Raw genomic sequence first — 14,547 nt, 5'->3', positions numbered from 1 at the left:
TTTTCCACATTTTTTATTTTATTGAAGTATAGTTGATTTACAATGTTGTGTTAATTTTTGCTGTACAGCAAGGTGACTCAGATATATATATATATATATATATATATATATATTCTTTTTATATTCTTTTCCATTATGGTTTATTAGGGTATTGAATATAGTTCCCTGTGCTACACAGTAAGACCTTGTTGTTTATCCATCCTGTATGTACTAGTTTGCATCTGCTAGTCCCAAACTCCCAATCCATCCCTCCCCCAGTCTGTTCTCTATGTCTGTGAGTCTGTTTCTGTTTCATAGATATGTTCATTTGTGTCGTATTTTAGATTCCACCTATAAGTGATATCATATGGTATTTGTCTTTCTCTGTCTGACTTACTTCGCTTAGTATGATAATCTCTAGGTCCGTCCATATTGCTGCAAATGGCATTGTCATTCTTTTTTATGGCTGAGTAATATTCCATTGTGTATATGTACCACATCTTCTTTATCCATTCCTCTGTCAATGGACATTTAGGTTGCTTCCACGTCTTGGCTATTGTGAACAGTGCTGCTACGAACATTGGGGTGCATGTATCTTTTTGAATTATAGTTTTGTCTGGGTTCATTTTCCAAATTTTTAAGACCCCCCCTTCCCCCTTTACTCTCAGATATCAGGTCTTTGAAATAAACCCCTCTTTTCTTCTTCTCAAAAGTAAACCCTTAACACAAAACCAAACAAAGGAGGAATTATCTATAATCACAATAGGCAGGCATCTACTCATTATAAAACATTACTGCATTTTGGTACCAACATATTCATTGATGTCATTGGAGAAAAGGAAAATGCCATTCAGGTGATGAACCTCCAAGTTATCTGCCAACCAACCCATTTCAGAGAGAGGAAGCTCCTTGGCCATTCATTTTTGTTATTGTTTGTTTTTATTTTAATTTTAAGGTACATATGCTTCCTAAGTTGCAGGCCCCGTTCGGTAACATAACATTCACAAATGTCAGGTGTACCCAGCGAAATGTCATTTCAGACCTGAGCTTTCCAAAAATCTTTTACTTGGACTAATTTTCAGCAAGATACACATGCATAAAAGATCACGCAGTTCCCTTTTCTCTAGACACAGGCAGACAATGAGTTGGGCACAGTTCCTTAGCTAAGCAGACAAGGTACACTTGCCCACCCCCCATATCCACAGGTTCCACATCCTTGATTCAGTCAACCAAGGATCAGAAATACTCCAGAAACTTCCAGAAAGTAAAACTTGAATTTTGCTGTGCTCGCAGCCAACTATTTACCTAGCATTTACATTGTATTAGGTATGATAAGTAACCTTGAGATGATTTAAAGCATACCTGAGGGGGCTTCCCTGGTGGCGCAGTGGTTGAGAATCTGCCTGCCAATGCAGGGGACACGGGTTCGAGCCCTGGTCTGGGAAGATCCCACATGCCGCGGAGCAACTGGGCCCGTGAGCCACAATTACTGAGCCTGCGCGACTGGAGCCTGTGCTCCGCAACAAGAGAGGCCGCGATGGTGAGAGGCCCGTGCACCGCGATGAAGAGTGGTCCCCACTTGCCGCAACTAGAGAAAGCCCTCGCACAGAAACGAAGACCCAACACAGTCATAAATAAATAAATAAATAAATAAAATAAATAAAAGAACGTGAATTTCAATAAATAAATAAATAAATAAAATAAAATAAAATTCCACAGAAACCAACTGAGGAACTGAGGACAGGTTGGCATGTTTTGAGCAGCCTACCTGCATTATAAAAAAAAAAAAAGAAAAAAAAAAAAAAAAAAAAGCATACCTGAGGGTGTGCATAGGTTCTATGCAGATTCAGCTGACCCCTGAACGGTGCGGGGGGTGGGGGGGTTAGGGGCGCTGACCCTCTGTGCAGCCGAAAATCTGAGTATAACTTTATAGTTGGCCCTTCATACCTGTGGCTTCACATCCTCAGGTTCAACCAACCACGGATTGTATAGTACTATAGCACATACTTAGTGGGGGAAAAAAATCCGCTCTAAGTGGACCTGCACAGTTCAAACCCGTGTTGTTCAAGGGTCAACTGTATTGATACTTTGCCATTTCATATGAGGGACTTGAGCATCCTGGGTTTTGGGATTTTGGCATCCTCAGAGGCCCTGGAACCAATCCCCTCCGGATACCGAGGGATGACCGTATTTAACATTCACGCTAATAACAAAGTAAATTTTTCTTTTTTTTTTAAATTTATTTTATTTTATTTTATTTATTTATTTTTTGGCTGTGTTGGGTCTTCGTTGCTGCGCGCGGGCTTTCTCTAGTTGCGGCGAGCAGGGGCTACTCTTCGTTGCGGGGCGCAGGCTTCTCATTATGGTGGCTTCTCTTGTTGCAGAGCACAGGCTCTAGGTGTGCGGACTTCAGTAGTTGTGGCGCGTGGGATCAGTAGTTGTGGCTCGCGGGCTCTAGAGCACAGGCTCAGTAGTTATGGTGCATGGGCTTAGTTGCTCCGCGGCATGTGGGAACTTCCCGGACCAGGGCTCGAACCCGTGTCCCCTGCATTGGCAGGCAGATTCTTAACCAGTGCGCCACCAGGGAAGTCCCCAAAGTAAATTTTTTCTAAGCCTTGCGGTGATGTTGGGGATTTACTCATTAAGGGCAGATTCTCCCATGAGGTCGGGGACAGGCAGGGATGGCTGGCCCAGGGCCGTCTGGCAGCTCTCTCAACCAGGTATCATTTCTTACCATCCACACCTTTGCGCACTTCTCTTTTACATGGTGGCCCCTGGCAGAGGCTTCTGCACGAAGTCCCCAGGTTTCCAGCCAGGACAAAGTCTTGTGTTCGGCCACTCTCAGTGGAGCAGCTCCACATCCTGTTGGGTGGCTCTGTGTTGTTTTTTCTTTTGGCCACACTGTGAAGCTTGTGGGATCTTTGTTCTCCAACCAGGCATCAAACCCATGCCCCCTGCAGTGGAAGCGCCGAGTCCTCACTGCTGGACCACCAGGGAAGTCCCTCTCATTACTTTTTATACTCTTACAGTCTCTTCTCCCAAATTATGGTGACTTGCCATGAGGTCCTCGGGCATTTCTCGTTTTCACTGTAACCCTCTCTGAATGTCTCCAAGCCTGCTTTCTTTTTTTTTTTTTTTTTAATTTTTTTTTTTTTATAGCTACTTTATTTATTTCTTTCTTTATTTTTGGCTGTGTTGGGTCTTCAGTTCGTGCGAGGGCTTTCTCTAGTTACGGCAAGTGGGGGCCACTCTTCATCGCGGTGCAGGGACCGCTCTTCATCGCGGTGCGCGGGCCTCTCACTATCGCGGCCCCTCCCATTGCGGGGCACAGGCTCCAGACGCGCAGGCTCAGTAGTTGTGGCTCACGGGCCCAGCTGCTCCGTGGCATGTGGGATCTTCCCAGACCAGGGCTCGAACCCGTGTCCCCTGCATTAGCAGGCAGATTCTCAACCACTGCGCCACCAGGGAAGCCCCCTGCTTTCTTATAAAGCACTATTCCCAGACCCTCCTCCTTGGCCATCAGAACTGCTCTCTGAGATCTCGGTTGAGTGTCCATCACCTTCTGCAGCAATTCTTCTTAAGAGGCTGTGCCCTTTGGCCTTCCCTCTAAGAGATGAAGGAAGGGAAGAAAGAGGAAGCCTGCTTGTTCTTTCTGCTGAGGTGTCCAGTGAGTGATAAGAGAAGCTCTGGAATTAAATGAGTTTGCAGGAAACACGGCTTTATTCACTGTGTTCTGGTCTGAATTGTGTTCCCCCCAAATTCCCATGTTGCATCCCTAACCCCCCAGCGTGATGGTAATAGGAGGTGGGGCCTTTGCAAGGTGATTGGAGTAGATGAGGTCATGAGAGTGGGGCCCCCATGATGGGATTAGTGCCCTTATAAGAAAAAACCCTAGATAGCTTGTTCTCACTCTCGCTACCATGTAAGGACCCAGCAAGAATGTGGCCATCTGAAGCCAGGAAGCAAGCCCTCAGCAAAGGTCGAATCTACTGTCACCTTAGTCTTGGACTTCCCAGCCTCCAGGACTGTAAGACATAAATTTCTATTGTTTAAGCCACCCAAATTGTTATTTTATTATGGCAGCTGGAGCTGTTTACGACTTTGGGCATGAGTGTTCTTCCTTTTTTTTGTTGGTGGTGATGCTTTTGTTTGTTTCACACTTTTTCTTTTGAAATCATTACAGATTCACAGGAAATTGCAAAGGTGGTACAGAGAGGTCACGTGTACCCCTCACGCAGTTTCCCCCACTGGTTACTTCTTTGTAACTAAAATATATAATAGGATATCAAAATGAAGAAATTGTCATCTGGACAATATGTGAGTCTGGTCCAATGCCATTTTATTACATGTGTAGATTCCCACAGCCACCACTTCCCTCAAGATGCAGGACTGTTCCACCACCACAGATTGCCCTTGAACTTCTGCGTTATATTCTCACCCACTCTTCAAGCGCCTGCCCCGCCCCGCCCCGCCCCCCACAGATAACTCCAGCAACCACAAATCTTTTTTCTATCTCTATAATTTTGTCGTTTCAAGAATGCTACATAGGGAATTCCCTGGTGGCCCAATGGTTAGGACTCCGCACTTCCCCTGCTGGGGGCCTGGATTTGATCCCTGGTTGGGGAACTAAGATCCCACAAGCCGCTCGGTGCAACCAAAAAAAAAAAGGAATGTTACATAAATGGAATCATATGGTGACCTTTTGAGATTGGCTTTTATCTCAGTATAATGCCCGTGAGATCCACCCAGGTTGTTGTGTGTTATCAAGAGTTCCTTTTCCTTGAGGAGCAGTATTCCGTGGCATGGGTGGACCGCAGTTTGTCTGACCATTTACTCAGTGAAGGACATCTGTGTTGTTTCCTGTTTTGGCCTCAAAGCAGCTCCGAACAGTCATGTAAAGGTTTCTGTCTGGACCTGAGTTTTGCATTTCTCTGAGATAAATACAGAAGAATGCAATTGTTTAGTTTTCTTTACAAACCACCCAACTGTTTTCCAGAGCGGCTGCACCCTTTTACATTCCCGCCAGCAATGTATGAGTGATCCAGTTTCTCCACATCCTCACCAGCATTCAGCATCTTCACCGTTTTTTATTTTAGCCGTTCTGGTAGTGACGGCTCACGGTGGTTTTGCATTTCTCTGATGGCTAAATGATGTTGAACATGATTTCACGTGCTTTTTTGCCATCTGTATATCTTCTTCAGTGAAATGTAGTCTTCACCTCTTATGCTCATTTTCTGAATGGGTTGTTTGTATTTTTACTGTTGGATTTTGAGAGCGCGTCATATATTCCAAATGCTAGTCCTTCGTCAGATAGGCAGTTTGCAAAATATTTCCTCCCACTCTGTAGCCTGTCTTTTCATCCTTTTAACAGATCTTCCACGAGCAAATGTTTTTAATTATGACGAAGTCGATTTAAAGATATATTTTTCTTTTGTGGATCAGGCTTCTGGTGTCATAGCAAAGAACTCTTTCACCCATCCAAGCCCCAGTTCCTGAAGCTTTTCTCCTATGTTAGCTCTGAAAAGTCTTATAGTTCTACATTTTCTGTTTAAATCTGTGGTGCATTTTGAGTTCTTGTTTGTGAAAAGCATGAAGTTTAGGTTGAGGTTCATTTTTATGCCCACAGACATGGCCATTGGTCCTTTCTGCGTTAACTTCCGGAATTATCCATAGAATAATACAAACTATTTTGTAGAATAGTGATTTGCAAGCATATCGCTTGATGGTATAACCCACATGTCCTGCATGATATTTACGCCAAAAATATATATTTGCTACCATATTATCCTTTTGCTATACGTGAGGGATTTTTCAACACAGATCTCTAGATCACTCATTATTAAACATTAATTGTCAACTTATAAATCTTCATTCCAGAAGCAATTAACTGTGGGTGGTAGCAGTACAAGTTATTTCTACTTTAATACTGTTTTGTGATTTTTAAGTCTTCTGCACACGCATTCAAGAAGATCCCACAATTCTTTTTTAAGTGGTGTTTGCTGGGTTTGACGTAATTTGGGAGTGGGGGGGGGCTTGTGTATTTTTTTAATTTCAGGTTCACAAAGAGTATTCTTTCTGGCTCACACTTCTAAGCCCCAATATGCCTTTTATTTATTTATTTTTTTCTCTCTTTGTCCTCTGAGGCATGAGGCTAAGGTTTGGGGTTTGGGGGGGTTTTTTTCCCCCTCCTGTATTTTTGTTTTTTTTTTTCTTTTTTATGCTGTCTTGCTTTTGTAACATCCAGCTGAAGCAGGGCAGAGAAATCAATGAGTTGTCTCGGCATTGATTTAGTCTAGTCCCAGGTGGCTGCCAAGCCGGGAACTGTGAACTGAAAACTTCATTTGGTATCAGATTCTCTTAATTGTCTCTCGAACACTCGCGCGCAGCCCGTGCTTGCTAGAACTCTCCAGAGACAGGTGGCACTCGCAGCCTGAGAGAAAAGTCTTCGAAGACACAAAGAATGGGGGCAGGGAGGGGGGCCTAGGACCTCGCCAAATATGAGAAAAGGGGCAGCTGTTTCGAAGCCAAGCCTTTGAAACTGCCAGGCGGCTGGTGGTTTTTTTGTTTTTTTGTTTTTAATATTTATTTACTTATTTGTTTGTTTATTTTGGCTGCTCCGGGTCTTAGTTGCGGCATGCGGGCTTCTTAGTTGTGGCATGCGGGCTCTTTAGTTGCGGCATGCGGGATCTAGTTCCCCAACCAGGGATCGAACCCAGGCTGGCTGCATTGGGAGCACAGGAAGTCCCCTGTGTGACCTTTTGCAGAAAACTGCAGGGACCTCTGTGCCCGGGCCCAGCTCCCTCCCAAAGATGTTTCCAGTTACTTTCCCATCGAGCAGCAGGAGGAATCTGCCATTTAGAATATAGAATTCTTTTTTTTTTTAATTGAAGTATAGTTGATTGACAGTGTTGTGTTAGTTTCAGGTGGACAGCAAAGTGATTCAGTTATACGTATATATATCTATATATTCTTTTTCAGATTTTTTTCCACTACTGGTTATTATAAGATATTGAGTATAGTTCCTTGTGCTATACAGTAGGTCCTTGTTGGTTAGAATATAAAATTCTTGCTTGGAAGTTGGTGTTTCTAGAAACCAGTATGCTTCTAGATTATAAAGGACAGTTTAAGCCCAATTAAGATGGTCACTTGATATGTCATAATGAGTTTCCTTGAAAAATGACTTTCAACAAGTTCTTAACTATCAAGTCTTGTTCAAGGACTTCCCTCGTGGGTCCTTACATTCCCCCAAGGGCTGATGGGGTTGTGCTTGTGTATCAGAGGATTTATAGACTGCAGGTCACTCGGGAGCCTAAGTACGCTGGAAATTAGCCCCTATTAACCTGAACTTTGTGGCGTGGGGTCTGTTGTCCAAGTAAAATCCCAGAGTGGGATCATCGTAGCTGTCACACCAGCTTAGTCGTCTGATTTGCTCACAGAGACCACTCTTCAAGAAACCGAGGCAAAACAGGTTTTAAAAAAAAAAAAAAAAACATGAGAAGAGGCTGCTGTCTGTTTGTGGCTGAGAACGGGTGTGTTTTTTCCTCCAAGCCAAGAACTTGTTCCATTTTCACCGTTCACTTCTCGTTGTCATTCCTGGCTCTCGCCTGGGTCCCCTCTGTGGCGGACCGGTTGTGCAGCGGGCCAGGAGCACGCCGATCGATGGCACCTCTCAGCGGTGGGCAGACGGTGCTAATTAAGCTCCGAATCGGGTTCGGTGGCTGTGCAGACAGCACAGCCCAGATCCCAGCGACCCACCACCCCCTGTCTGCCCCACCATGGCTGTCTGGTTTAGGAAAACACGAGGGCGGGATAAATACAGATTCCTGTCTGTCTCAGAGCCAGGGGCAGCATGACTAAGTCATACTGGGTGTGAAACCTACAAATCACTGGGCTTGTTCTCCTGCAGAAAGGTGACCCTTCTTCACAGGAGTTTATCCGCTGAACAGCTTTAACTGAGGTATAATCCACATATCACACAGTGCACCCATTTCAGTGTACGGTGCAGTGGCTTTTAGTGTATTCAGAGTCACCGCAATCAATTTATTTTATTTTGTTTTATTTTATTTTATTTCTGGCCATGCTGCACAGCTTGGGGGATCTTAGTTCCCCAACCAGGGGTCGCACCCAGGCCCCCACTGGACCACCAGGGAACTCCCCCCTTTTTTTTTCCGCAATCAATTTTAGAACCCCCAAGAGGAACCCCATACCCATTAGCTGTCACCCTCCAATCTCCCCAAGTCCTAGGCACCTACCTATTGATCTACTTTCCGTCATTGTGGATTTACGTATTCCGCATGTTTCCTATAGATGGAATCCTACACTGCGTGGTCTTGTGTGCCTGACCACTTTCACTCAGCAGGATATTTCCCGGGTCCATCCACATCGGAGCATGTTTCAGCATCTCATTTCTTCTTTAGATGAATGCTATGGCATTGTATGGATGCAGGATTCTGTCTTTGCAAATTCACCTACTGGCTAAAATGTATTTGTAACCCTCCAATCAGTACTTGTGGGGTGTTTTCACAGTCACGTGCAGAGACACTTGCGGTGAAAAATGTGAGTCACTAAGGCGCACGTTCCCAGCTGAGGTTGAACAGGCCGTGCCCTGCATTCTTGCTTCAGTTCATACTGCAAACACGTGTCCTTTTTGCAGTGTATTTGGTGCCACACGTTTTGCCCTTTTTTTTGGTGGGGGGGAGCTTTTTGTTGGTGATTTGGCAAAGGGGCCCCCAAGCATAGCGCTGAAGTGCTGTCTAGTGGTCTTAAGCACAAGAAGGCCACAGTGGGCCTTACAGAGAAAATCTGTTAGACCAGCTTCGTTCAGACACAAGTTCAATGTTAATGAGTCAACAGTGTATGTTAAATGATGCGTTTTTCAATAGAAACACACATAAAACAAGGTTACAGGATGACCGGTTGGCAAAAGTGCAGCCAGAAGCTCCCCTAGGAGCCGTGGTTCCGTATTAGCGAATTCAGTCACTACCGCGAATAACAAGAATTGACTGTAACTTTTTATTCTGGAGTAGTTCAAGACTTACAAGAAGTTGTAAAAATAGACTTCCTGTGTACCCTCCACCAGGCATCCCCCACTCGTGACATCTCACATAACCATAGTCCAGTGGCAAAACCAAGACTGATACAATGTTATCAACTCAGGGACAGACCCTATTTGGGTTTTGCTAGTTGTTACCTGCACTCTTGTGAAGGAAAGGGGAGTGTATGTATCTATGAAATGTTTTCCAGGTGTAGATGTGAGTAACCAATACCACAGTCAAGAGGCAGAACTATTCCATCACCCTAAATAAACAATGATTTCTTTTTTAAAAAACGGTGGCAAAATATACATAAACATAAAAGTGACCAGTTTAACCAGAGTACAGTCCAGTGGCATTAAGTACATTCACAGTTTTGGGCAACAACTACCACCATCCATCTTCAAAACTCTCCTCATTTTCCCCAATTGATACTCTGTCCGTGTTAAACAAAACTCCCCATTCCCCTTCCTCAGCCCCTGGGAACCCCCCATTCTAATTTTTCTCTCTGTGAACCTGACTCCTGTTGGGACCTCCTAGAAGTGGAATCCGAGGGTATTTGTCGTTTTTGTGTCTGACTTATTTCACTGAGCACCGTGTGCTCACGTTTCGTCCACGTTGTAGCAAGTGTCAGAATTCCATTCCTTTTTATGGCTAAATAAAACCCCGTGAAACAGTGATTTCTTGGCACCTGCTTTGTGGGAGGCACTGTCCTCCATTCTACTGGGGAGACAGCCAATGATCAGAATATGTAAATTATATCATACGTTTAGGGGGCCAGTTCATCATTCTTTTAGCTGGAATTCTACCCCTTGTACCCTTTTGAGTCCAGTGGTACCTGGGGCCCCTAATCATGACCCCCAAGACATGAAAACCTCCAAGTGTCTTCTTAATCATCCAAGGAAGATCGAACTCCATTTATCGTAGATTTAGCATTACCGATCATTTTCTAAAAATTCTCTGGAACCAGGGATTCTTAGAGGGTGTTTAGGGTGACTTTTCCTCCCGTGGGCTGTTTGATTAAAGCAGAATCCATCCGACTTCAGGCAGGACCTCGGATCACAGGAGCAATCTGTCAGCCGCACCAGGATGCCGGGCAAAGTCTTCATTTTAGCATTTGTCCCATATTGGTACATCCAGATCATAATTGCCTGGGTGGAGTTCACTGGGCGTAGAAATACCGGGAAGTGCCTGCCGTGGACCGTGGAGGCCTCGATTTATGATTTTCACCATTGCAAACGGGTGTTGGTATGTGAGCGACAGCCTTGTCACCTTTGTCTACTATGATAATAGCCATTGTTAGCTATTTATGATCACGACGTCAGGATGTTTGAGGTCACTGACCAAATGGCATCACGTAGTCTCCGTGCTGCTCAGAACCAGAGTCCCAACTACTTTCTTTGTGTGACACAGAGAAACTGGTGGGTGGGTGCATTGGGGACCCAGGAGCCGGGTCAGGAAGGCCACTGGACAGATTTCTTCTTTTTTTCTTTTTCTTTTTTTTTTTTTTTTTTTGGCCATGCTGCTCAGCATGCGGGATCATAGTTCCCTGACCAGGGATGGAACCCGTGTCCCTTGCATTGGGAGCACGGAGTCTTAACCACTGGGCCACCAGGGAAGTCCCCAGATTTCTTTTCAAGGCTGCTGTTTGTCTTAGAGCAAAGCTTTCAAATGTGGCTTTCACCCTGAGAATAAATAAATTAGCCAAGCGGCCGGTCGCAACTAGGCTTGACTTAAATGGTCGACTTGTCAAATAGGAGGAGGAAAAAAAAAACCAGCCTCATTAATGACAGCCTGGCTTTCCAAGAGCTGCATCTTTCCATCGATGGGGAAGGATCAGTGGGTACAATACATCTGAACATTCCAACTCTTTTTTTTCTTTTCAATACATATTTTTTAATTAAAAAAGGTAAAAATTACATTCACATTCTTTAAACACTTATTCTAATATCACATTATTTTTTTAAATAATTTGACTCTTTGTCTCTTACTTGTGTTCAACATCCTTTCTATTCAATATCCAATCTGATGCTAGATTTCTGTTTTTGTTGTTGTTTGTTTTTGTTTTTGTTATGTGTGTTTGGGTGTATGTGTCTAAAGTCCAGTACAATCATGTACTTCAAGTATAATTATAATAGATCAATACTTGTCTCTAGATTATGACCTTAATAGAACATACAAATTCTTGCTAGTACCGAGTATGAAAAAAATTGCAGATTTGAATCAGGTAGTCCTGTGAGTGATGTCATGGGCTTTCATTTATCAAATATAAGTGGCACTGGACATTATACACATCTTCTTAATTCTCACTGTCCTTATTTATCAAGGTGAAGATAAGATTGCATACCTTGATACTTATTGAGAGGATCGAATGAATTAACATAGAACATATGGGAAGAACATATTCAAGTATATGATCTATTGGAGGTAGTTGGCATCGACAGTAATATCCCAACTCTTAACTAGCAGATGAGGGCAGACAACCCTTCGGGACCCCTGTTGTGTGTTAGGTTGGTTTACGATCACCTTATAATATAGGATCGGGGCCTCTCATCAACCTTGGGAGTCAAATTCTATTAGAGCAATTACGAACAGTGGCGCGTGCAGCCAAACACCAGAGACCCCCATGGTCTCCGCATCTCAGAATCATCCTGACAGCCGGTCTCAGATTAATTACAATCTGAGATGTGTGTGATGTCGGCACAAGCTCCCAATCCGTGATCTTAAGACTCTTTGCGGTGGATGTAAGCTGCTCTTTGCTTTTGACCCCCTACCAAGACGGAGGGGTATGGGGTGGAGGAGTAGTCGTGTCGTTCTTATTTTACCTGCGGAGAAAATACTGTGCGATTTCCACACTAAATGGTCACAGCGGGGACCAATTTCCTGCCCTCCATACCCGAGGCTTCAGCCAATACAGTAAGAGAAGCAGCTTTCCATTTCTAGAAGGATCACCCCCGGGGCTATAAAAACGGCACAGCCTGGCTGGGTCTCGGTGCCCCCAGCGTGACCATGGGGAACGCACACTCCAAGAGCAGCGACGGGGCCAGCTCGCTCCGCGGCCGCCCCGAGCTCTTGTTCTACAGCTCTTTTCCCAGGAAGTGGAGCGATAACGTCTTTCTGGATAACGAGCTGCTGACCTCCAAGATTCTGTCCGTGCTGCGGCCCCAGTCGGAGCGGGGCCTCCGGACGGGCCACCTCCGCTACCCTGCCCACTTCCTCAGCACCAGCTCTGTCTTTGCCTCCGTCGCAGCATCCCTGAAGGAGCACCCGAGGGCCACCCTCCTGTCCGATGGCAGCCCGGGCCTGGCCAGGAATGTCGGCATGACGGTCTCGCAGAAGGGGGGTCCACAGCCAGCACCCAGCCCGGCGGGAACGGGGACAAGACTTGGGTGAGTCGGGTACTCCCTCTGCTACAGGGGCTGACGAAGGGAGGGAGCAGGGGTGGCTTTCCTCAGGGACCCCGAGGACAGCCTCTCCGAAAGGAGACCCTCGGTGGGGGAGGAGTGTTGGGGAGAGCCCCACCAAGCGGCGAGATTGCTGTTAACACCTGCAGCGGCGAGATTGCTGTTAACACCTGCTTTGGAGGTTCACTCCTTTTCCAAAATGATGTGTTCTGGGGGTCCTCGGCCATTTGGATCCAGTTTGCTTCCTGCTCTTGAAGGACCCTTGGACAGGGCTCCTTTGTGTCCTCCAGACGAGGCTGGGAGTCCACTGAGGTTGCCGCGAAGTTTGTGTCCTGTTATTCATGCCTTAATCCGATTTTCCTAGGACTTTGAGGTGGTTCTTATAATATTGCATTCAGCAGCATTCAGGTAGAAAACCTCATGTAAAAAAAAAAAAAAAAATGTCACTCATCCTTGGATGAGTCGGTGGGGAAAGGAGCTGATTTTCTTTTTCCTCTAGAAAGGATTCTCCCTCCAGTCTCTAGTGGGAATGAGGCTGTGTCCAGCCTACTCTGGCCAGAAAGAATTCCAGGGGTTCCTGAGGGCTCCGGTGGCCAGGAAAGGAAGCATATAATGAATGCACCCTTAGAATGTACTTGAACATTAAATTAAAGTTAGTTTTGATGGCAGATATAGGGAACAAACTAGTGGTTGCCAGTGGGGAGAGGGAAGGGGAGAGGGGCAAGATAGGGGCAGGGGATTAAGAGGCACAGACTACTGTGTGTAAAATAGATAGGGCTTCCCTGGTGGTGCAGTGGTTAAGAATCCACCTGCCAGTGCAGGGGACATGGGTTCAAGCCCTGGTCCAGGAAGATCCCTCATGCCGTGGAGCAACTGAGCCCGTGCGCCACAGCTACTGAGCCTGCGCTCTAGAGCCCATGAGCCACAACTACTGAGCTGGCATGCCACAACTACTGAAGCCCGCATGTCTAGACCCCGTGCTCCGCAACAGAGAAGCTACCGCAATGAGAAGCCCGAGCACTGCAACGAAGAGTAGCCCCCACTTGCTGCAACTAGAGAAAGCTCACATGCAGCAACAGATTCAACGCAGCCAAAAATAAATAAATTAAATAAATAAATTTATTTAAAAAAATAAAATAGATAAACTACACGGGTGTATTATACAACACAGGGAATATCGCCAATGTTTTTTAATAAGTATAAATGGAGTATAACCTTTAAAAATTGTGAATCACTATGTTATACACCTGTAACTAATATAATATTGTACATCAACTGTACTCCCCCCCCAAAAAAGGCAGTTTTGATGGAAGAAGACCTGATGTCACATTGACAGATAGTCTCCTAATTTTCAAAATGATCTGTGAGTTAAGGCTTATGTTGATAGGCAGAAAGTTCTCAAATAGTATCTAATCAGATTGAGTAACAACGTGATTTGCCTTTGTAGAATGTGTGTGTGTGTGTGTGTGTGTGTGTGTGTGTGTGTCTGTGTGTGTTTAATGCAGTTTTCTTAAATGACTGGTTTTATGATTTCCATCTAGACCAGTCACAGGAGAGATGGATGAAACCGACACATTGTCTCTGAAGTTCAAGCAGGCAGCCGATGACTCTCTTTCACTCACATCTTTGAACGCTGACCCCATCTTAATAGAAGGTACCGTCACCTCGATTCTTTCTCGGGTGTCAGGTGGTCTCCATTCACTGGGAGGCGCCAGGACCCGCATCCGGGCGTCCAGGCGGCACGGGCAGGGGCAGCCCCAGGCCTGCCAGGCCCCGGGCCCCTGAGCAGCAGCCTCCTGTTCTTCCCTCAGACCCCTACACTGCCTCGCTGAGGCGTGAGATCGAAGCAGATGCCCACGAGTTCGAGGCTGAGTCCTGGAGCCTCTCCGTGGACCCCACATATGTGAAGAAACAGAAGAGGGAGGTGGTGAAAAGGCAGGATGTGCTTTATGGTAAGGAGGCCTGCCACGCCAGCCCTTCACTTCCTCCCCCTCCTCCTTCTTCTTTTTCCTTTTCTCCTTCTCCTCCCCTCCCCCTCCCCTCCCCCTCCCCCTCCCCCCCTCCCCTTCCTTCTTCTCCCCCTCCTCCCCCTCCTCCCTCTTCTTCTTGATTTTTTTTTTTTTTTTTAATTT

General features: G+C 45.6%; 1 protein-coding gene across 3 annotated transcripts in view; it reads left to right on the top strand.

The window, feature by feature from the left end:
* ARHGEF18 (Rho/Rac guanine nucleotide exchange factor 18) overlaps positions 1-14,547 on the top strand; it is a 61,030-nt gene that overhangs the window by 22,138 nt on the left and 24,345 nt on the right. For 2 of the 3 annotated variants that reach the window (XM_057540491.1, XM_057540490.1), the window contains exons 2-4: positions 12,262-12,400; positions 13,957-14,069; positions 14,227-14,367. In XM_057540491.1, coding sequence (XP_057396474.1) covers positions 12,333-12,400; positions 13,957-14,069; positions 14,227-14,367 — 322 coding nt within the window. In that variant the 5' untranslated portion in view covers positions 12,262-12,332. Of the gene's footprint in view, positions 1-12,005; positions 12,401-13,956; positions 14,070-14,226; positions 14,368-14,547 lie in introns of those variants that run through there. The other variant, XM_057540489.1, reaches the window with a different exon arrangement.

This window comes from Balaenoptera acutorostrata, chromosome 2 (assembly GCF_949987535.1).
Source record: "Balaenoptera acutorostrata chromosome 2, mBalAcu1.1, whole genome shotgun sequence".
NCBI classification, from domain to species: Eukaryota; Metazoa; Chordata; class Mammalia; order Artiodactyla; family Balaenopteridae; genus Balaenoptera; species Balaenoptera acutorostrata.
Note: the sequence above shows the minus strand (reverse complement) of the source record. Positions and strands in the feature narration are given on the sequence as shown.